General features: G+C 40.9%; 2 protein-coding genes across 2 annotated transcripts in view; one reads left to right on the forward strand and one right to left on the reverse strand.

Moving 5' to 3' along the window:
• The window catches only part of LOC136857363 (serine/threonine-protein kinase PLK1-like), a 692,893-nt gene that overhangs the window by 17,750 nt on the left and 650,206 nt on the right, over window positions 1-24,937 (reverse strand). The gene's annotated exons all lie outside the window — the stretch shown is intronic.
• LOC137497065 (neurotactin-like) overlaps window positions 11,982-24,937 on the forward strand; it is a 28,027-nt gene continuing 15,071 nt past the window's right edge. Inside the window, exons 1-3 of the mRNA XM_068225690.1 lie at window positions 11,982-12,146; window positions 19,879-19,966; window positions 24,115-24,253. Coding sequence (XP_068081791.1) covers window positions 11,982-12,146; window positions 19,879-19,966; window positions 24,115-24,253 — 392 coding nt within the window. The remainder of the gene's footprint in view (window positions 12,147-19,878; window positions 19,967-24,114; window positions 24,254-24,937) is intronic.

Raw genomic sequence — 24,937 nt, forward strand, 5'->3', positions numbered from 1 at the left:
GAATGTTGGGCCTCCTTAACCACTCGGCAAGAATCGACTGCCATTGTCGGAACTTTGTCCTGAATTAATCAAATCAAATTTTTCCTTCATAACATTCTTTAAAAACTGGCAGCACCACATCGCAATTTCACTTCTCGCCATTAATACTCGCAAACCATACCGTAGGAAAAGGCTGGACAGAAGGTGGAAGGTACAGTGGCAGTGCCCAATGGAAAGGAAGGGGAAGAATTGTGCTACATGCCGGTACCGCAAATGGATTTGTACCTAACTGTTTAAATGTACTGAGGTTTAAGAAGGCTGGCGATTACCGCGTGGAGGAGAGGATGGTAAATCGCAGACTTGTGTGGCGCCTGGAGAAACAAGGACTCTTGTCCGAGTACCAGTGTGGTTTTCGAGCCTCAGTCGACCCCTGACCACTTGATACACCTAGAGAACTCTGTCCAGGATGCGTTTCTTCGCAAACAGCATTTGGTAGCTGTTTTCTTTGACTTGGAGAAAGTAGTTCTTCTCGAGATTTTTCTGTTTTCCTCTGATCATTTAACCATGCCTTGTGCCTTGCTTGAATTGCTTTGTCACATTCCCCGTTCCACCACGCACGTTTCTTTCTCGTTTTAATTGGAGCGATTTCTTCAGCTGTGGTTTTAAGTTTGTTGATCGTCTCTAATTTGTCATTTAAAGGTGTTTTGGATCTCTAAATATATTTTATGTATTAAGTAACTGGGATAATATTTTCTCCTTGCTTTGAGATGATTACGTTTGTTTCCTTTTTGGTGTTAACTTGATTTTTATTTTTGATCTATAATGATCCGAGTCAATGTCTACCCCACGGAGGACTCTGATATTATAAATTTCTTTATGATAATCTTTATCCAGAGCTACATGATCAATCTGAAACTCTCCCAATTTTACGTTAGGGCATTTCCATGTCATAAATTTATGTGGTCGCCTCATGAATCTGATGGTTTCCAAAATGAGTCTATGATCTGTACAAAGTTCAATTAATCTTTGGCCATTTTTGTTCATTAATTTATGAGCTGGCCATTTTCCTACAACTGTGCGATACCTCTTTTCTCTGCCTATTTTAGCATTGAAATCTCCAAGTAAGATTTTTATATGCTCATCAGGGATCTTCGATAATATGTAATCAAGTTCTTCCCAAAAGTTTTCAACTCTTTATCTTTATTGTTTTTGTCATTTATTGGTGCATGGACATTTATTAAAGTATACGTTTTATTCCCTACTTTAACTGTTAGAAGTGCCATCCTCGAAGAGTTTGAAGAAAAATCTTCAATTGAGTCTATTATGTTACTATGAACAACAAAACCTACACCAAATTGGGGGACATTCTCCATTACTCTCTGTCCTGGAGGTCCTTTGCAGAGAGGATAACCTCCTGATTCAATTGGGTCCTGGTCTGTGTTCCTAAGTTCTTGTAAAGCCATTATTAAAATTCTATGTTGGTCTATGACATCAGTTACATGTTTCAACTTGCCCACCTTACTTATTGAATTCATGTTTAATGTTGCAAAATATGAAAATTTTCCTAGTTTGTAGAACTTAAGTTTCTTCTTACATTGTTGGATTTGTCCACTGTCTGTCAGCTGTCTGTTGATTGTCTGTTCAATCAATCAATCAATCGATCAATCAATCAATACTGATCTGCATTTAGGGCAGTCGCCCAGGTGGCAGATTCCCTATCTGTTGCTTTCCTAGCCTTTTCCTAAATGATTTCAAAGAAATTGGAAATTTATTGAACAGCTCCCTTGGTAAGTTATTCCAATCCCTAACTCCCCTTCCTATAAATGAATATTTGCCCCAGTTTGTCCTCTTGAATTCTTACTTTATCTTCATATTGTGATCTTTCCTACTTTTATAAACGCCATTCAAACATTCGTCTACTAATGTCATTGCACGCCATCTCTCCACTGACAGCTCGGAACATACCACTTAGTCGAGCAGCTCTTCTTCTTTCTCTCAATTCTTCCGAACCCAAACATTGCAACATTTTTGTAACGCTACTCTTTTGTCGGAAATCACCCAGAACAAATCGAGCTGCTTTTCTTTGGATTTTTCCAGTTCTGGAATCAGGTAATCCTGGTGAGGGTCCCATACACTGGAACCATACTCTAGTTGGGGTCTTACCAGAGACTTATATGCCCTCTCCTTTACATCCTTCCAGGCGCTCCGACTCGCCTAGGTCTTCTACTTGACACCCCACCGATTCCGAATGGCATCTTTGTGCCGATCCTTGTTGTTCTTTGTCCACAGCGGTGGATTTATTCATTAGAAGACTCATCATCATTGATTGTCTGACCTTTCGATCGAAACATTTCTGACCGATGTCAGGCTTTACAATTCCAGATGTGATCTGGAAAGGTAATTAATGAAGTATGAATTGGTGATAAATGAAACGCTACAAGTTCATCCTACTTGTTCAGGACTGGGAGTAGGCATTTCCTCCATACCCCGCAAACGTTATGGTTTTCCCGCCAGTACTCGGGTAGCTGAGTGCAGTGGTTTCCCACTGGACGATGGGGTCGCCACAACCCTACGCTAGCAATAGATGGTATATAACATGTTTTTTAATTATTGCTGCCTTTGTCATACCCACTGCCGAGGCAAGGCTGTTCCAAGGTTAAAAGATCTGTGTGGCTATTGCATGTGGGGCCAATACACAAATTCTAGAGTAGTAATTTGAACCTCAATGTTCATACTTCTGCCTCAAAATATTTCTCTTCCTTTTGGTTACGCTAATGTTCTAATGGAGTATTTAATGTTTAACATTTAAACATTTGTTGCAGGTCTTTCTTTATTCGTGTCAGAAGTATCAACTTTACTTACAGATATTTAACAAAAACCAACAAGATATCTACATTCCTACTATACAAATATACAAGTCTATTATACAATCACAGATAGAGCAACAATATTAGAGAGCTAGATGATGCTTGCCCAGTATTGGGCGACGTCAATAGCGTTGGGGGAGGCTGCAATCAAGTCTTTCATAGTGCACATTGAAGGACATAAAACACACGGACATAGATGTTGGATCGTCTGCTGCTCTCCGCAATCACAAAGTGATGAATCACTTGAGAAGCCCCACTTCCGCAAGTTTACTTTGGTTCTGCCGACTTCTGTACGGAGTCTGTTAAGGGCTTTCCATACTGTCCACTTCTCCTATTGTCCACATGGAAGACTTTCCTTCGGCTCTATCCAGTTGGAAAGGTGGTGGATTCTTTCTTTCTACATTGTGACTCTAGCATTCTCTGCTTTCCCCTCAAGGTTAACTGATGTGCGGAGAAAACTTTTCCTAGATTTTAGCCTCTGTGTGGCTGGGTGGTATCCATAGAGAGGATTTGCTTCTGAAGAAGATGCCTGGAGCCTTTCTTTGTTAGCTGCTACCTCCCTACGAATCTCACCGGGAGCAATACCAGCTAAAAGTTGGACCTTCTGAATGGGTGTAGGTTTCAGACATCCAGTAATGATCCTGCAGCTTTCGTTTAAAGCGATGTCGACCTGCTTCGTATGAGCTGACCTGTACCAAACCGGGGAGGCATATTCTCCTGCAGAATAGCATAGAGCTAGAGCTGATGTTCTAATCGTTTGTGGTTGTGTTCCCCAACTTGTTCCTGATAACTTTCGTAGAATGTTGTTTCTGGCAGCTATCTTTTGTTTCAGGTTTTGGCAATGTTTCTTATTTGTTAATGTGCGATCCAGCATAACTCCCAGGTACTTTGGTGTAAAGCAGTGTTCCAGTAAGTTCCCCTTCCATAGTACTTAGAGTTTCTGAGAGGCCTGCGCATGCCGCAGATGGAACGCACAAATTTGAGTCTTGGCTGGATTTGGTTTGAGTTGGTTTTTCTCATAATAGGTACCTAGCTCTTCTAATGCAGCAGTTAAAGAGATCTCTGCTTCATGAAAGGTATCAGTTTGAGTAGTAAGTGCAAGGTCATCGGCATAGATAAAGCTTTTAGTATTTTCTGGTAATGGCTGGTCATTAGTGTAGATGTTGAAAAGAATAGGAGCCAGTACACTGCCTTGAGGTAGTCCATTCCTTTGATTCCTATATCTGCTTCAGCGTCCTTGGAATTCGACAAAAAAGTAACGATTTTCCAGGAGAGTAGCTATCATCTTGGTTACCTTGATGTCTGTAATCATTCTATAAAGTTTGTGTAATAATATCCTGTGATTTACTGTATCGTAGGCGGCTGAGAGGTCCACAAAAGCCACACCAGTAATCTTCTTCATTTCAAACCCGTCCTCGATGTGCTGGGTTAGATGTAAAACCTGTGCTGTGCTTGTTGCAGGTAAATTTCACCGACAACACAATAATTATATTATGTCCACACATGGGTGCCTTGACGTACATTGACGTACATTGAATTTCCAGACCTACTGCTTCTCTACAATTTGTGAAAATGGTTGCAGTGCTGCATTGGAGAAAAGGTTGAAGCATGCGCTGGTATACTTGCCAATCATGGAGATTCGATATAAGGTGCAGTGAGTGTTAAAACCCTGTTTCTGTTTCTGTTCTGTTCTGTGTATATTTTAGCCCTGCTGATTACAATTGTAATTTTAATTGGTTTAACCCTTACCCCTCGAATTAAAGTTCTCTGTGTTGCCTCTACTACTCGTATTTTAAATGTACATTTTTATCTTATATGACCTGTATTAATCTTTCACGATTTTGGAGATAGCACTTGCTTTTAAATGATGTAGTTAGGCTATGCACGTTTACAGCAAGCTATACGGGAGCAAATAAAAGCAATATGTGGAATTTAAGACGAATTATTTTGCATTATTAATATTATTATTGCAGGTAGCAGGTAGGGACCCTCTTCGGAGGCAGCCCTACCCAGGGAGTGGCGCCCCTGCCTATGTGAGTCCCGGAGCACACTGACCCGGTGTGTAACATCTGGTATGGGTCCCAGCTCAGGGTTACGAGTGAAGACCTCAACGGCATCTACGGCGGAGAAGGTGGACTTCGGTATGGCGGAGATGGCGGAAGGGGCATACCCGTAGCGTCTGTACTCCAGAGGAGCGGCTACGAAAGGCGTCTGTCTCCATGTTAGGGGCGGCCTAATTTTGAACCTGGCAGTAGGTATAAAATGCCTTTGGGTGTGGCGAGCCCATCGTAACAATAGCCTATATGGACAAAGCAAATATGGTGCCTCGGAAAAGGTTAGGGCGTCCCCTGCTAAAAGCGACGCGCAGCTCTTCAGGTGCTGGGGGAACTGTGAAAAATGGGCAACCAGCACCAAACTACATCAAAATTGCAACAGTTAACGTACTGACACTGACGGGAAAGACAGAAGAACTGGTGGACTTCATGATAGAAAAAGATATAGCCATACTTGGACTGTGCGAGACCAAGAAGAGAGGTACAGGGGAGATCCCTCTGAGAGAAGGATACAGGCTGTATTACAGCGGAGGACCTGAAGCAAAAAATGGAGTGGCCATCATACTTAGAAGAGAAATCCAAGAATATCTGGAATATACAAAGTACGTCAGCGATAGGATGATGATGATGAGACTCCAGTTTGAAAATGGCGTGAAAGATCTATTTCAGTTGTATGCCCCACAAACGGGTTGCATAGATGAACATCTAGAGGACTTCTTAGAGGAAGTGGAGAGACAGATAGAAGATAAGGAAGTACTATTGATGGGAGATCTAAATGCACAAGTTGGAATGGAAAGACAAGGAAAGGAAGATGTTGTAGGGCCCTTTGGATATGGAAATGTAAATCCAGAAGGCGAGTTGTTGGTGGATTTTTGCATGAGGAATCAAATGATTGTTGGAAACACCTGGTTTAGGAAAAAGAACAGTCAGAAGATTACAAGGTATGGCTGGGGAGACAGACGAACAAAGACCATGATTGATTATATAATCGTAGAGAAAGAACACCGGAAGAACCTTGTAGATGTAACAGCCATGCCTGAAGAAGCCTTTGGTGGAGATCATAGAGTTGTGATAGGAAAATTGAAAGTTGGAAAGATTGAAAAACCCCAATTAAGAAGAGAGAAAAGAATTAAAGTATGGAAGTTCAAGGAGAAAAGCGTACAAGAAGAATTTCAAAGGGAAATAATACCCTTGGTACCCAGGACAGAGGTGGGGAATGTTGAAGAGGAATGGAAAAGATTTAAGGAAGCACTAGTTGGATGTGCAGAAAAGGTGTGTGGTAGAACATCAGGAAATGTGAAAGACAAAGAAACACACTGGTGGAATGATAGGGTAAAGATTAAAGTGAGGGAAAAGAAAATGGCATGGAAGGCATGGAAAACATCTAAGACTGAAGAAAGTAGAAGAAAATATGTGGAGGCAAAGAATTTGGCCAAGAAAGTAGTGGAGGAAGAAAAGAGGAAAAGCTGGGCCTTATTCACACAGAAATTGAGAGATGATTTGCAGGGCAGCATGAAATTACTGTATGGTATCTTAAGAAACAAAAAGAGAGATCAAGTAAACACCAGATTTGTGAAGGATGAAGGTGGCATAATTTTAACAAAGCCAGAAGAAATAAGAAATAGATGGAGAGAGTATTTTCAGAAGCTGCTGAACATAAGAACGGATGACAGTCATTCAATGGACGACCAGGAAAGACAATTAGTTGACGAAGAAATGGATAAAGAAATTACAATGAATGAAATTGAAATGGCAGTAAGAAAGATGAAGAATGGAAAAACTGCTGGAATAGATGAAATTTCAGTGGAGATGATAAAGGCAGCTGGAGCTGTAGGCCTGCAGTGGACATATCGGGTTCTCAGGAATGTCTGGGAGAATAAGGAGGTCCCTGAGGATTGGCAAAAAGGAATAATCATCCCAATTTTCAAGAAAGGTGATAAGAAAGTTTTGAAGAACTACAGGGGAATTACTCTAATATCCCATGTTGCTAAGATAATGGAAAGAATACTGGAAAGTAGAATAAGGTTGAGGGTTGAGAAGCAGATACAGGAAAATCAGTTTGGTTTCAGAAGTGGAAGATCAACAATAGAGCCCATTTTCATTATGAGACAGCTAATGGAAAAGCATTGGGAGTACGGGAAGGATATGGTGATGACATTCATTGATATTGAAAAGGCATATGACAGTGTCCCTAGGACGAAAGTTTGGGACAGTCTGGTGCAAAAAGGAATTGGACAGGGATTAATAAAAATGATCATGGCATTGTGTAAGGAATGTTGTAGTTGCGTGCAAACACAAGTTGGCAGGACAAGTTGGTTCAAAATAACTAGTGGGCTGAGACAGGGAAGTGTTCTATCACCAATCCTGTTTACAATAGTAATGGATGACATCATGAGAACAGCAAAAGTAGCATATGGAGGAAGAGAAATGAACATGATGTTATTTGCAGATGATATTGTGATTTGGGGAGAAGACGACAGGAAGGTTCAAGAACAGTTGAATGTGGTGAATGGGAAGATTGAAGAATGTGGATTGAAAATAAGTGTAGAAAAGAGTAAAACTCTTGTTATGACGAGAGGGGAGAAAGAAGGGAAAGGTCAGATTAGACTTGCAGACAAGCCCCTGGAAGTAGTGGAAACGTTTAAATACCTGGGGAGTGAATTAATGGAGAATGCTCGACTGGATGCTGAGATTAGTAAAAGGATTCAAACTGGAAGTTGTTTCTATCATAGTGTAAGAAATATGTTATGGGACAAAGATGTGCCAATGGAAGCAAAGGATACTATGTACAAGATGTATTACGTACCCATAACAACTTACGGAGCAGAAACTTGGACAATGATAAAGAAGGATGAGAGTCGAATACAGGCAGCCGAAATGAAATTCTTGAGGAGTATGATACAGAAGAGTAGACGAAACAAAATAAGGAATGAGAAAATCCGGGAAGAAATTGGAGTGGAAAAAATGAATGATAGAATAGAGAAGAGCCGACTAAGATGGTTTGGGCACATAAAGCGAATGAGCGACGAAAGAATGCCAAAAAAGGTGATGGAAATGCAAATCCAAGGAAGGACAGGCCGTGGACGACCTCGATTGAGATGGAAGGATACCATCCAACGCAGCATTATAGAAAGAAACCTGGACTGGGACACAGTGTTGGAGGAGGAGTGGTGGAAAGACCGAAGAAAGTGGAGAGGAACCATATTTGCCCCTACCCGGCTACAGCTGGATAAAGGGAAATGATGATGATGATGAATATTATTATTATTACCGTTATCACATACCGATTGGTTTCTTTAATAATTTAGTGTACAAATTATCGCTAAAAAGCAATTGAAAAACTCTATTCAGTCTCTGTTTTCATACCTCGCGGTAGTTTGTAGGCTGAAACCACTGTAAACGGCACTTTCTTGAAATCTGAATCTGTTGATTTATAATTGTGCCAGCCGTCAGCATCAGGTACATGTTGGGTTACGGTACACAAACCGACCATCGTCTGTTCACTTTTAGGCATCGTGAAATGCTATTAGATATATTCATTAGGAGCAGAGGTGCGAAAATACTGAGGTTTTGTGTGTTGCCTGACATATACAACATATATATGACTAGAAGAGCACATGGCGGCCATGTTTGTTTACTATCGCTCGAGCTTTCATGTGCGTGATTTGACAGCTGACGGCTACACTGCCATCTAAATAATGGATTTTTGACTGATTGTCGAATAGTATCTGGATTCTACAAAGTTCCACGCGGAACCAAATGATGGCAGTACAGTATAACATCGTGTATTTTGTCTGCTAAGAGACGGCAGACGAGCGGAGGGCGATAAAATGCCGTGTCGGGTCTCCCCCGACATGCGACCGGAACGGGAATATCGTAATGTCGGGCCTCACCCGACAGACGAGTGGTAAAGGTTAACACTGCAGGTCAGTTTGAACTTTTAAATATATGTAACTCTGTTTTGCTCACACTAAGTTTTAACTGATCTTGAAGATCAGGTTGTATTTTAAGTAATGTGAAGTTAAGAGGAGAGAGATCAGAGGTAACATTTCTTCCAAGATGACTCAAATGAAAATGCATGAAATTATTTTATCATAGCACAGAGTCTCATAAACATATTCCCAAAGTTTCGTTGTAAAAAAATGTACCTAAGTACCATAAAACTATAAAAATTCACGTACGTGCATTTCTGCGCCCACCTGTCAAGTTTTATTCCCATTTCTTCCAGGTACTTTCAAGAACTATTACCTTTTTTGCACTATTATTGTAGGCATGACTGGAGCATTGATCTAGACGGCTGTGTGTTTGTCCTCATGTGATTTCTTATTGTTGAAACTGTTTCCGTTATTGATGGGCTAGCGACGGAGTCGAGTAGAATCGAGTAACGTGCTCTCAGAATCGGTATACTCGAGTCCAAGCATACTAGTGTCACTGTCTGTGGACATGCCTTAGGACTATAATCTATTGTACTGCATTGCACGGCATCCAGGGTCACCCACAGAATATTTTTGTGATGTGGATTGAAATATGTTTGCTGCTGATGATTGATTTTATTGAGTCATCGGTCGTCAATAATTTGATTGTTACGATAATTATCATCAAAGGCAAAATATTTATGACTTACTAACAAACCGTCAACTTGAAAGATAGACACGTAGGACTGAAGATGAGCGTGGGATGGGGACAGTTTCCACACTGTGGTGGTGGGGACCTTTTCTAATGTCGATAACGGCAGCGATTGTTATTATTATTGTGCAGCCTAGAAGTAGCCACCAGGGATTTGATGATAGCTATGAAATAGTATTCCCGCGACGTCCTTGTAGGAAAACTTGTAATAATATTGTGCGAAAGAATGACAATATTACTGCCAGAGAATTTATTGCAAAGATACATGTGTAGGGCGTTCAGAAACATATATGTGCTGTAGTATCACTTATTCTTATTGTCCAACTCGTTGGCTGAATGGTCCGAGTACTGGCCTTCGGATCAGAGGTTCCTGGCTTCTGATTAATTCTCCTGGCTCGGGAACTGGGTATTTGTGTCCGTCCCAACACACTCCTCTTCATATTCACACAACACACTACACTACAAATCACCACAGAAACACGCAGTTCGGTTAGGGGCGCGCGGCTGTTAGCTTGCATCCGGGAGATAGTGGGTTCGAATCCCACTGACGGCAGCCCTGGAGATGGCTTTCCGTGAGTTCCCATTTTCACACCAGGCAAATGCCGGGGCTGTACCTTAATTAAGGCCACAGCCGCTTCCTTCCAATTCCAAGGCCTCTCCTATCCCATCGTCGCCGTAAGACCCATCTGTGTCGGTGCAAAAAAAAAGTACTGCTTACATCCCGCCGATATTCTTCGACCTTCGCTCAACTTCTGAAGACTACACTCGGTTTTTATCCCTTGCACTGTCATGTGTTGCAATATATATAATTTGCTTCGTGTACATGCATCACATTCTGGACGCCTAATTATACATTATATCTGCCGAAAGTATGATGTAAGTATAAACTATTCACCTGTCCCCTCGGACGATTGTAGGCATACCGTGACAGTGAAAAAAATGAAATGGCGTATGGCTTTTAGTACAGGGAGATCCCAAGACGGGTTTGGCTCGCCGGGTGCAGGTCTTTTGATTTGATTCCCGTAGGCGACCTGCGTGTCGTGATGAGGATGAAATGATGATGAAGCAACACATACACCCAGCCCCGTGCCAGGGAAATTAACCAATGATGGTTAAAATTCCCGACTCTGCTGGGAATCGAACCCGGGCCCCTGTGACCAAAGGCCAACACTCTAACAATTTAGCCATGGAGCCGGACACCGTGACAGTGATTTTAAATAATAATAATATAAATAATAATAATGTTATGAGTTTTACGTCCAACTACGTACATTTTTATGGTTTTCAAAAATACCGAGGTGAAGGAATTTAGTCACCCAGGAGTTCTTTCATGTGCAAGCAATTCTACCGACACGAGGCTGACGTATTTGAGCACCTTCAAATACCACCGGACTAAACCAATATCGAACCTGCCAAGTTGGGCTGAAGGCCAGATAAGCTATGCTATCATTATTAGAATATAGGGCATATTCAGTGGAGTGGATGAGAGACGCCGCGAACGGATATTTTCATACTTTATTATGCGTATATAGTTGTAGTATTATCTTTCGCAAGCCATCATAAAATTCAGATTATTTATTTTGATCACTCATTAAGAATATTTATATCGTACCGGTCTGTCGCAATCCCATAAAACCTCGGCAACCACTTGGACATATGCTCCATTCATCCAAGAGCGGGCGAGAGAGCGAACGTGTGACGTCATGCTGTCATCGAGTCTTTGCAAGCGAAACGAGCCCGAGCCTGGACTCGAAAGAGTCGAGTACCGCGATTCCAGGCATCACTCGCGTACATCACTAGTTTCCATGTAAACATCAAGTAAAATACATAAACTAATGTCTTTTGCTATCTGTGTATTTCATCTAGGATTTTTAAGAAAGTTAAAATTACTCAAATAGAGAATATAATTTCAAGAAACAAGATGCGTTTCGTAAATAAGGTTAGAAATCCTACTTCAGCAATAACTGATAAATTTGCAGGAGACAAAGCTGGAAATATCATTCCCCCAGTAAAAACCACACCAAGTGCCTCCTGTCAGAAACTGAAACTTGGACTATTCGAAGAGCGTGTGAAATGTGACATAGGCCTAAATAGTGGTTTGAGGTTGGTTGACATTGAACTTCTCTCTGCTGCTATAAATACTGCATGTTGTTGTACACAGTGTGGAAGTCAGAGTATGCATCTTATTGATGATGGAAAGCGAATAAGCCTTGCTTGTAATCTCCAAATAGTATGGGATAACTGCAAAAGTAGTTAGTCGGTGAAAACTTCAAGGTTTGCTAACTGGCAATATGAAGTAAACGTTCGATTTGTGTACGGAATGAGATGTATTGGAGTAGGGAAAGAGGGTGCAAACTTATTTTGTGGCATTATGAATATGCCGCCACCTCCTGCAAGATTCACTGCTCTAAATACTGTCATTTAAAAGAGTCTCAGTGTAATTTGTGAGAAGAATATGACTGCTGTAGCTAAACAGGCTGTGAGTGACAATGAGTATAGTGTACCTACTGATTTGTGTGTATCTGGTGATGGCACATCGATGAAGCGAGGCCACCAGTCCCTTCATGGTGTATCGACGGTAGTTTCTGTGGACACAGGCGAAGTGTTGGACATAGAAGTAGTTAGTAAGCACTGTCTTATGTGTGCTGTTAGGAAAAAACATAATGACAAGCATGAGGAATGATTAAGATGTTGATTCCCATAGGGAATCTGAAATATTTGTTCTGAATGAGTAAATTTATAATACCAATATAAATGGTACCGGGCGAGTTGGCCGTGTGCGTAGAGGCGCGCGGCTGTGAGCTTGCATCCGGGAGATAGTAGGTTCGAATCCCACTATCGGCAGCCCTGAAGATGGTTTTCCGTGGTTTCCCATTTTCACATCAGGCAAATGCTGGGGCTGTACCTTAATTAAGGCCACGGCCGCTTCCTTCCAACTCCTAGGCCTTCCCCATCCCATCGTCGCCATAAGACCTATCTGTGTCGGTGCGACGTAAAGCCCCTAGCAAAAAAAAAAATATATATATATATATGTATAAATGGTCCGTTATTGGACATTATAAATTTTCCAGCTAACTGATTCCTGGTTGCCAGCATTTCGCCAATTAGCCTACGCATTGGCCTCCACGGTATGCACTGACTAGCGTCTTGGTAGGTGTGCTAGGTACCAACTAATGAGCCCAGCCTAGCACACGGGGGGCAAAACGCTGGCAACCAGGAATGAGTTAGCTGGAAAATTTATAATGTCCAATAACGGACCATTTACATTGGTGTTATAAATTTACTCATTCGGGACAAATATTTCATATTCCCTATGGGAATCAACATTTATATCATCTGATGGCCAAGCAGGCATCAATTTTTGGTGGTGAGACAGTCTCGGACAAGGGGGCATTCCCTACTCATCACCACAGATTTTGCTCAAATTTATAGAACGTGCAGGGCTTGGCTAGAAATGAAAGTGCCCGAAGTGGGAATTCCAGATGGCCAAGCGTATAGAAAATAAAAATGTTGACACGGTTCTCACACCGTATAAGCCACTTACGTTACTGCGAAAGCTGAGCAGTTGTTGGCGTAGCGGTAAGAGCTTGGACTAGTAATTCTATGGTCGTGGGTTCAACTCCCCATGTGGAGAATATTTTTCTCAATTTTTATATTATTTATTTATTTATTTATTTATTTTATTTATTTATTTATATACAAAAGGCATATAGGATGTAAATTTTTTAATGAGCACACAATTGTAGAAAACATGGAGTTGCGAATTTTCCCGATGTGTTCAAACAGAAATTATTCTTTTTTTCTCCTTTACTGGCTATGTCCCCTCCTTGGGGAATGTGCAATAAATGTGAATAGTCGTTTTACTGCAAGATTCGTTTTCACATGACAAGTGAAGGTTGCTCCTGGCGGCTGTACACAAACAATAGATGCTTGCCACAAAAGTCTGACAATGAAATCCCAATTTTTTACTTTTTCTATGCCTTTTGCATAGAAATACATAAATTATTCACCTCTTTGCGTAATTGGAAAATGAATAATGTAAAAGTTAACAGAAGAAAAGTCTCCACGCGAGGAGTCGAACCCACGACCATCGAATTACCAGTCCGAGCACTTACCGCTACGCCAGCAACTGCTCGGCGTGCGGAGTAATGTAAGTGGTTTACACTCGAGACCCGCGTCAACATTTTTATTTTTATTTTCTATACGCTTTGCTATCTGGAGTTCCCACTATGGATATTTCCATTTCTAGCCAAGCCCTGCATGTTCTATAAATTTGAGCGAAATCGGTGGTGACGAGTAGGGAATGCCCCCTTGTAAGTGCATTGGCACTGCTGGTGGCTCCAAGTAGCCTATGCAGTGGCCTCCACGGTATGCACTGGCCAGCGTCTTGGTAGGTGTGCTAGGTACCAACTGACGAGCCCAACCTAGCACATGAGGGCGAAACGCTGGCAACCAGGAATCAGTTAGCTGGAAAATTTATAATGTCCAATAACGGATCATTAACATTGGTATTATAAATTTACTCATTCGGGACAAATATTTCAGATTCCCTTTGGGAATCACCATTTATATCACATAACTTTTAAATGTCCAGTCAAGAAAATTTCAAATTTAATGTCTACAGTTTCTTTCAGTTATGTCAGTTTTATATTTTCTTTTGTATTATCGCAGTAGGTCTCGCTAGTTAGTCAGTATTTAAAGAATATGTTTTGTACATTACCAAATACAATTGTTTTATATCAGATATCCTCGCATTTTAATGGGGAAACCGAACGCCAATCTCCTTTTCCCACAACCGATATGTTATGCTGTCATAGTAAGGTTATTACCCCACACCGTAGAGATAATACTCTCATTCTATTATCGCTACATCTATTTGTAGCTGGCGCCCGTCGACTATTGTACGTGTAAGTAATCGGGTAAGTACTAAGTGTGAGTACATAGTTTGACAATTGAGAATTTTATTTCGTGAATATTTTAATATTGTATTTCATTAATTCAGATTTATATATTTTAATCAGTGAGTGATAGTCACAGTAAGAAACATGAAGAGACCTGTGGTAAAAACTATAGTGGTTCAAGTGGCAGTTGGGAGGCTGCTGGAACGAAGGCAATATTTAGTCGTTCTGTCCAAAAGTATGGTGTACGGCATGTAAAGTATCTCGGAGATCTGTCCAAAAGTACGGTGTTCGGCATGTAAAGTATCTCGGAGATTGTCCAAAAGTACGGTGTTCGGTATGTAAAGTATCTCGGAGATGGAGACTCCAGTGCTTACAAGGCAGTGTGTGAAAGCCAACCGTATGGAGCTGACTGTATAGTTGAAAAACTGGAATGCATAAGGCATGTCCAGAAACGGATGGGAAGCAGGTTGAGGAAGGCGGTATACTAGTGATGGGCAGTCTGAGACAGGGTCTCGAGATTTCTCGGGACTAGCGCAGGCACTATTTCTCGCGAGAAATTTCGAGAGATCTCGAGAGCGTTGTCCCCGCATTGTGCAGTGAGCAGCATGTTGTAGGCTTACAGATAGTCGGGGTTGAATGTTGTTTGTGCCGAGTATGCGAATAGCCTACCACGGACCGGATGCCCTTCCTGGCGTCAGCCTCATCAGAGGAATTAATGAGATGAAATGAATGACGTGATATATGATAGTAGGAAGGGAGAGGGTGAAACACTGTGCCGGCACATAGCCTACTCCTGTCGAATAGCACCAAGGGGGCTGCTCAAGGCTTAACATCTCCAACCGACAGACGAATCACCATCAGCAGAGTCATATGCCCTCACTCCATATGAGCACTGCAGAGAGGTTTGGAATTTATTCCAGGCTTTTGGCACGCAATCTACTGATTAGAAATTGTATATCACCACCTCCTCTACCCTGGTTTCCAAAATGTTTTCGATCAAGGGGACTTGAACCGGCTAACCACGGTGTTAGAGTGCGCAGACTTCAATGCCTTAACAATTATGGCCACCAGGCAGGAACGAGTACTCTACAAACAAGTTTAGTAAAAAAAAAAAAGTAAATGTCTAATTTGTTGTAGTTTGAGTTTTTATAGAATGACCCTTACCATAACACAAGTTGAGCTGTGCAATGAGTTTATTATTATCTTAATGTTAATAACTAGTAATTAAATTTTTCTATTCTTTTCAAGAATTTAAAGTTTGGAAATCAAAGGGGAAAAAAAAAAAACTCAATCCAGATATATTCTAACTCGTCCACCAAGACATAAGAGGACATCAACAACTACCAAACCAAACCCCATGGCACTACAGCCCTTGAAGGATCTACTTATTTCTGTCATTGCAGTGGATTGGTCAAAAGAAGAGGAAAGGGAATACGGCATATGAAATTTCAGGGTTCATGTAAAATAAATAATTGAGTGTGCATGTTATTTACAATAATGTACATTTTGGACATCACAGAGGAGTTGGGCATATCCTGCTGTCAAATGAAGAGAGAGAGAACAGATTGCTGGCCAGTTGGCTCAGAATATTCCCTTTGACACTGTTCTGAAAAATATCACAGACAATTTAGATACTAAGCAGATTCTGCAAAGACATGACCTGAGTAATATTGTTCGTGATTTGAGATTAGATAGTGATATACAGTCAGAAAGATGTAGAAAGTGTGTGCATTTGGATAGATAGGTTAAAAGAACAAGGTAATGAGTATGTCCGGTTTGGTAAATTACAAGGGATTTCCAACCCAGAATACGGATTGACAGAGAATGATTCTGTATTAATAATTATGACTGATGCGCAGAAAGTAATGCTTGTGGAGTTTGGGAAAATAAATCATTTGTATTGGCAGTACTCGTGGGACAAATGCTTGTGACTTCTCACTTACAACATTATTGATGTTAGATGAATACAATGAGAGATTCTCTGTTGCATTCTGTTACTCTAATCGAACAGACTGCAATGTGCTGACATTTTTTTTTTTTTTTTTTTTTTTTTGGTATGTTGTCAAATAATCAATATCTGCAATTGATTTTCCTGTGCAGATACTGATAACTGATAATTAGGCTTCATTCTCTAATGCATGGGTTGAAGTCACAGGTGCCCCTTTGAAGAAACTTCTATGCATATGGATAGGGCTTGGAGAAAGAACATTTCCTCTAAAATTCATGGTAGCCAGGCATTCAAAGCAATTGTGTAACAAACACCTAAGGACATTGTTGCAGTGTGAAAACGTAGTTGAATTCCACAGTGAGCTCAACAACTTCCTACATGCTTGTGAAAATAATGACACATGTAGAGAGTTTGGTGTGTACTTCGAAAAGGAATATGCTAGTAGCTGTGATCAGAGGGCCTATTGTTACCGATTAGAAGTGCACATTAATACCAGTATGCATTTAGAAGTCTTCCACCGAGTCCTAAAACAAGTGGTAATGGAAGGTCTTCGAGTCAGTAGGATGGATAAGAGCATAAATGCTGTGATGTCAGGGGTAAAACACAAAGTGTTTGATAGGTTGTGAAAAGTAAATAAAGGAAAACTTAGCAAAGCTGTGCAATATATAAGGCAGAGACACAAAAACAGTCCACAAATGTGTTCATGATGTGACAGTGGAAAGTTCCACTTCATGTAAGGTTGGAAGCAGGAGGACAGATGAGTTTTATAGTGTCAGCAAAGAATGTGTAACAGGTCATTCATTCTGCTGCCCATTGATTTGCTCTGAATATAAAATATGTATTTCCTCAGTATCCATGTACATGCTGTGACTGTTCTTTGCATTCTACAATATGCAAACATGTTCATTTGGTTTTGAGGAGAGCCCATTGTACTCATCTGTCCTGGAATTCCTGAGTTCTTTAACTGTTTTGAAAAATATCCCTTAGGTGCAACTTCATGTCATGTATATTTTATTTCACTTGTTCATGGTAGTTTATAGTTTACTCAGCATATCTGTAAATGTATCTTCATTCTCCTTGCGTGAGTCAAGATTATTTTCCAGTTTATAGACATGTTTTTTACAGTATTTTCAAATGAATCATTCAGTATATTTGGCATAATGGTTACAGGCTCCTTTGTTACCTTCCTAGCAGTTTCATTATTTCAGCACAAGCTGCCATGCATTTATTTCTGGAACTAATGTATTTGTCATTGGCAATTATTTTTCTTTTTTCAATGTGTCTTCTACATAATTATTTAATAGCATTGTACCTTTCTTTGCCTTCCAAAATACCCTGCTTAGCTTTAATGTAAAACAGTACCAATGAGTTCATAATGGCTGCAAGATGAGGAGTGTATCATTTTGACATGTTTTCTCATGTTCCATTGTATTAATATTTTAATAAATTAATGTACATAAAAATAATGAGTTGACATTTTATTGAAAATAATTCCTTCATATTACTGTAAAATGCAGTTGGTGTTTCAATGTTGATAATGATCCTGCAATCATTAAGAGGGGAATTCCTCAAGGCAATATTACTGGACCTTAAATAATATGAGTAAACAACTGGAATCGGAGATAAGGCTTTTTGCGGATGAAATGAAATGTCGTATGGCTTTTAGTGCCGGGATATCCCAGGACGGGTTCGGCTCGCCAGGTGCAGTTCTTTCTATTTGACGCCCGTAGGCGACCTGCGCATCGTGATGAGGATGAAATGATGATGAAGACAACACATACACCCAGCCCCCATGCCGTTGGAATTAACCAATTAAGGTTAAAATTCCTGACCCGGCCGGGAATCGAACCCGGGACCCTCTGAACCGAAAGCTAGTACGCTGACCGTTCAGCCAACGAGTTGGACTTTGCGGATGATGTCATACTGTATAGAGTAATAAATAAGTTACAAGATTGTGAGCAACTGCAAAAAGACTTCGAAAATGTTGCGAGATGGACAGCAGGCAATAATATGATGATAAACGGTGTTAAGTCAGGTTGTGAGTTTCGCTAATAGGAAAAGTCCTCGGCAGCCCTGAAAATGGTTTTCCGTGGTTTCCCATTTTCACACCAGGCAAATGCTGGGGCTGTACCTTAATTAAGGCCACGGCCGCTTCCTCCGCACTCCTAGCCCTTCCTTGTCCCATCGTCGCCATAAGACCTATCTGTGTCGGTGCGACGTAAAGCAAAAAAAAAGGAAAAGTCCACTCAGTTTTCATTACTGCATTGATGGGGTGAAAGTTCCTCATGGGGATCATTGTAAGTATGTACGTGTTGATATAAGTAAAGATCTTCATTGTGGTAATCACATAAATGTGATTGTAAGTAAAGGGTACCGATTTCTGCACATGGTTGTGAGGGTATTTAGGGGTTGCAGTAAGGATGTAAAGGAGAGGGCATATAAGTCTCTGGTAATACCCAAATTAAGAGTAAGTTTCCAGTGTATGGGACCAGCACGCTAACCATTTAGCCATGAAGCCGAGCATAATAATAATAATATATTATCCTAAAAGAAAGCTGCCTCTGTGGATCAGTGGTAGAGTGTTGGCCTCCGGATTCCAAGAGTCCAGCAAAGGTAGTCGGATTTTGGAGGGCGGAAGAAAAGTCCATTCGACACTCCATGTCGTACGATGCCAACATGTAAAAGATCTCTGGTGACACATTTGGTGTTTACCCGATAAAATTCATTCAATCTCAGCCATGTACGCCCAAGAGAGTTTCGGTTTACTCGGTCTGCTATCTAGTAGGCCTAGAGTAAAACGGAACGTCGAAATTGACAAGCAGACAGCCAGATGGCGTCAAATTGAAATGTCTGCACACGGTAGCTGTGGCCATACGATTATTATTATTGTTATTATTAATATCCTAAAAGAAAGACACGAAGTATTTTAATACAGAAAACAATGTTCTGCATTATATTTGGTTCTCTTATCCTGTTTTTCTTGGAACTGCCAGATCCTAAATATAACATCGTACAGTTTTTAAAACCAGACGAGTTGCCCGTGCAATTAGGGGCGCGCAGCTGTGAGCTTGCCCCGGGAGATAGTGGGTTCGGACCCCACTGTTGGCAGCCCTGAAGATGGTTTTCCATGGTTTCCCATTTTCACACCAGGCAAATGCTGGGGCTGTACCTCAATTAAGACCACGGCCGCTTCCTTCCCACTCCTAGGCCTTTCCTATCCCATCGCCGCCATAAGATCTATCTCTGTTTTTCGTACTTTCCAGTGTCGACTCACTTAGATGGAACTTAAAAACTCTTTAAGTCTGTCGAACACACAAGTTCATTATAAATATTATACTACAAAAAAAATTATTAAACAAGGGATAAAAATACACACTATTAAACAAAGATTGACATGTTTCATTCTTACAAGAATATCATCAGATTCTACCAAGTCACCTCAGATATTTAGAAATACATCTGTAAATGTGAAAAGAAGTACATCTGGTATTTTTTCATTCCAGGAGAAGGATGAGAAGGGAGATGACGGGAACAACAAAGAGGACTGGCAGGAGAGACTACGGCTCCTCTCTAAGCACCGCGTAATTGTGGGTAAGTACGGAAGTAATTCATTCTTCTAGATAGAGCCAGATTTGTATGAGGGCCCAGGTCTCCAAATTGAAATAATTTATTATTGCTGTTATGTAAAGAAAAAATATTCTTTTACTCTATAATAAAATAGGTGGTGAAAACTGTACGCCTCAAAACATCTATCGATGAATGTCAAACTAAGATATTACAATCCAATATTCAGACCATCAATTCTGTATGCTACACAGTGCCTATCTCTAACTAAGAGCCCTCGAGCTACAAGAAAGGAAGTTCCTGAGGAAGATAGTAGGAGCCAGGATCCTCTCAGATGGAAGGCGATGGTACAAACCAAACCGTGAACTCTACCAGCACCAAGAATCCCTCACAGATACCATCAGCAGAAGACTGCTGGCTTTCTGCGGACACGTGTATAGAATGGACTCCCACAGGCTGTCCTATAAGATCTTCAAAGTAGCCAGGGAGGGTAAGGCCATGTGGATCCAGCAGGTGGAGAAGGATCTCGGAGAACTTAATATTAATCAAGCCACAATAATTAACAGAGGTGACGACCGTTCAACTATCAAAACCAGACTCTTCCTAACATCCTTTACTGAAGCAACCCACAATGAGACCAGGATATGGTCCGAGGAATGCAAGTAGAGTTCAGCAAGAAAATGGACTACTGGGACGAAAGTAAAGCTCAATGTACCAAAATTGTTTGACAGATTTTCACGCACCAAAGAGCAAGCCGATCACCTCCAAGCAACTGTTGGGTATATGATACCTTTCTTCAAAGTGTTTAAAACACGGTTCGCAGTGTCTTCTTCTTCTTCTTCGTCTTAGAATTGTCTTCTGTGGCCTGTGAACTGTTACCCTCAAACCTTATTGTTGGATCAATTGCAACGCTAGTGCTTTGCTTCCTGTCAGTCGTGACGATGTCTGCACGCTTATTGGATCCATCGGTAGAGACACAGAGCACTCTTTCCTGGACTTCAAATCTCCCAGATTTTTTGAGAAGTGCTGCAATACTACTGCAGACACTGTGGTGCTTGTTCAGTGTTCTCCCTAGGACCATTTAATGGGTTCACCGCCCTGCTGTTTTTACAGACTGCCTGGCTAACATAACCTAGACATATGCTAGTTACATAATATTAATGCATATTTGAGTTGTTGGGTGCTCCAAATTAAAACATAAATACTGTAAAACAGTTTATTTACCGGGCGAGTTGGCCGTGCGCCTAGAGGCGTACGGCTGTGAGCTTGCATCCGGGAGATAGCAGGTTCGAATCCCACTATCGGCAGCCCTGAAGATGGTTTTCCGTGGTTTCCCATTTTCACACCAGGCAAATGCTGGGGCTGTACCTTAATTAAGGCCACGGCCGCTTCCTTCCAACTCCTAGGCCTTTCCCTTCCCATCGTCGCCATAAGACCTATCTGTGTCGGTGCGACGTGAAAAACCCTAGCAAAAAAACAGTTTATTTAGTAATCTTCATTATTGTTAGCAAAATTGCATCAATTACATCGGAGTTTGAATGTTTAGCTTGACAATTGTGTAGCGTCGTGTGTGCGGTGTATGTATTAGTGCGGGATCTCATACGAGAACTGATTCTGCATGACGTTACAAATCCATATGGCATTCCACAGCAGCTGTGTGATAAGCTCCTGAGTTACCGTACATGATTATGATGAGCAGTAGAACACTAGTTCAAAATACTCTTATGTCTTGTTTGTGATATCATCATCATCATAATTTCCCTTTATCCAGCTGTAGGCAGGTGGGGCAAATATGGTTCCTCTCCACTTTCTTCAGTCTTTCCACCACTCCTCCTCCAATACTGTGTCCCAGTTCAGGTTTCTTTCTATAATACTGGTTTGGATTGTGTCCTTCCATCCCAATTGTGGTCGTCCACGGCCTCTCCTTCCTTGCTTTTGCATTTCCATCACCTTTTCTTTTTTTTTTGGCATTCATCACTCATTCGCCCAAACCATCTTAGTCGGCTCTTGTCTATTATATCATTCATTTTTTCCACTCCAATTTCTTCCCGGATTTTCTCGTTCTGTATTTTGTCTCTTCTACTCTTCTGTATCATACTCCTCAGGAACATTTTGGCTGCCTGTATTTGACTCTCATCCTTCTTTGTCATTGTACAAGTTTCTGCTGCGTAAGTTGTTATGGGTATGAAATACATCTTGTACATAGTTTTCTTTGCTTCCATTGGCACATCTTTGTCCCATAACATGTTTCTTAGACTATGATAGAAACAGCTTCCTGTTTGAATCCTCTTACTAATCTCAGCATACAGGCGAGCATTCACCATTAATTCACTCCCCAGGTATTTGAACGTCTCCACTATTTTCCGGGGCTTGTCTGTAAGTCTAATCTGACCTTTCCCTTCTTTCTCCCCTCTAGTCATAACAAGAGTTTTACTCTTTTCTACACTTATTTTGAATCCACATTCTTTGATCTTCCCATTCACCACATCAAACTGTTCTTGAATCTTCATGTCTTCTTCTCCCCAAATCACAATATCATCTGCAAATAACATGACGTTCATTTCTCTTCCTCCATATGTTGCTTTTGCTGTTCTCATGATGTCATCCATTGCTATTGTAAACAGGATTGGCGATACAACACTTCCCTTTCTCAGCCCACTAGTGATTTTGAACCAACTTGTCCTGCCAACTTGTGTTTGCATGCAACTACAACATTCCTTGTACATTGCCATGATCATTTTTATTAATCCCTGTCCAATTCCTTTTTGCACTAGACTGTCCCAAACTTTAGTTGTTTGTGATAATACCACTAAAATAGTTCAATTTTGCAGTTAATGTTTACCTGTCTGATATTATTGTTAATGTCCCAGGGAGAATAAATTGAATATCATCATATTCATTTTTAAGTAGAATTCCCTGACGGCTACTCATTCCTGCCACCCGATATTTCTCAGTAATTCCCCTTACAGGCAGAAACTATAATATGGATTATTTCAAAATCTGACATTTGTTCCTGGTAGGAGTTACAGTTAGGTAACCTAGCAGGCAAAGTTATTTCAGGGCCTGTTGTTGCGAGGTGACACAAACAAACTTTTCTTGTCTTAAGGGTCTGAGTATGTATTGTACTATATTTTAAAGAAATATAGTGGTCTTACAAGGAGAGGCCACCTGATTTCAACAAGCTTCAATGTACCTGTCGGGGGACACTCACCAGTAACTCATTTATGAGGGTTTAGGTTAATACACTTTCATTTTAGAGAAAAAATGAATCATGTCATGATGCAGGATCTGCTTCAGACAAACTAGAGGTGATAGAACACTAAAAGGCAAACACATTTTACTTAGAGATGTCATGTCCGCAAACTAATAATTTCCGAAAAGTTAATGAATCGCCGATTCCAATGCAACGCATATATACTTGGAGAGTTACACCACAGTCAAATGGAGTGGTGGCCTGGTGGTCACAATACTTGTCTGCGATTGCACTTCTTCACTGAGTTGTTTTCGAACCCATCTTGAACAGACTTTATGAAAGTTAAGTCTGTTATGCATGATTTCACTTGCAGAACCATGGGTGATGTGCATATAGTTTGCTGTGTCATCAACAGTCACACATCTGTTTTTCAGGATCATATGTCATATCACGCACTTGTTCAATATTGGCATCAGTTACGGCTGCAGATGGATGCCTGGATCTTTCCTCATCCTTCATGTTTGTGCGACACCTTTTGAGCTGTTCAGTCCACTGGTAAACACTTTGCTGTGACAAAATATTGTCCCCCGTATTGTGCTGAAAGTCTTCTATGAATTTCCGCTCCTGGTACACCCTCAGACCACAAAAAAAACAGATTACGGAACGCTGTTCTTGATGCAAACAGAGAGTGGCGTGGCCATCTTTATGTCACTTGGTCAGATAATGCTGGAACCTATCACAGACGTAGACAACGGTGCCATCTAGCGGATGGTGAGCACACAACGCCATACAGCCAACCTAAAGACAATTAGAGCAAAGTTGCAGATACTTATTGACTTTCATATATATATCATGTTGTGATTTGTACTAAAAGGCTGATTGGTCTAGCAAAATTTTGTTTTAATTTAATTATGTAATTTAAGTGTAATTTACAGCCAATGGCTGAAATAAATTCTTTATTTAAAGAAATCTCTGTTTTTAGGAGGAGTGCTGATTTTCATCATCCTGCTTATCATCATCATTGTGATTGCTGCCTCCGGCCCCAGTCCACCATCTCACATGGGGTCCCCAGGGTCTGGACGATACGTCGATGCCATCACTAGCTGTGGACCTGTTCAAGGGTATGTCCTAGTCAGTAACTGTCCTAAATCTTTATAAATTATGTGAAGGTATATGAAATGTATTTATTTGCAGTTGTGTGCAAATTAATCCAAACATGGTCATTTCTAAGTCTATTTATAATTAATCATGGCAGGATCATGTTTTCCTGCTAAATACTGATCCCACTTTCAAGCTAATCGCATTGTAGGTGTATGGTGACATTATTTGGCATTATTGGATGTTCTTTATAATGCAGTAATTAGATGAATATCTCTGGGTAAGGTTGTCGTCAGCTATAACTCGACCCGAGTATATATAACTTCTTCCTGCATACATTCAACTCAGTTTATGGATGTGTTTGTGATGACTAAACAGACCAATCCTGGCATAAAACATACGCCCACACGAATCACACGGAATGGATGGAGGAGGGCAGGGTTGTAATTGACGGAGTTTTCTTGCTTGTCGCTTGGCCTCTTGATGTCTGCAGCGTTATCTTTCAAACAAGTTGACAGCGGTGGATGTAGTGTTCCACCAAAGTGAACGGTCCATAGCACATTCTTCCCATGTCTGTATATCTATACCAGTTGTCTTCATGACGTTTTTCAGTTGGTCCTTAAAACGCTTAAGAACATCTCCGTGAAGTCTAGTGCCAGAGCAAAGTTCACCATAAAGAATTTGGCGGGGAAGCCGGGTATCACCCA

This window comes from Anabrus simplex, chromosome 1, assembly GCF_040414725.1.
Source record: "Anabrus simplex isolate iqAnaSimp1 chromosome 1, ASM4041472v1, whole genome shotgun sequence".
NCBI lineage: Eukaryota > Metazoa > Arthropoda > Insecta > Orthoptera > Tettigoniidae > Anabrus > Anabrus simplex.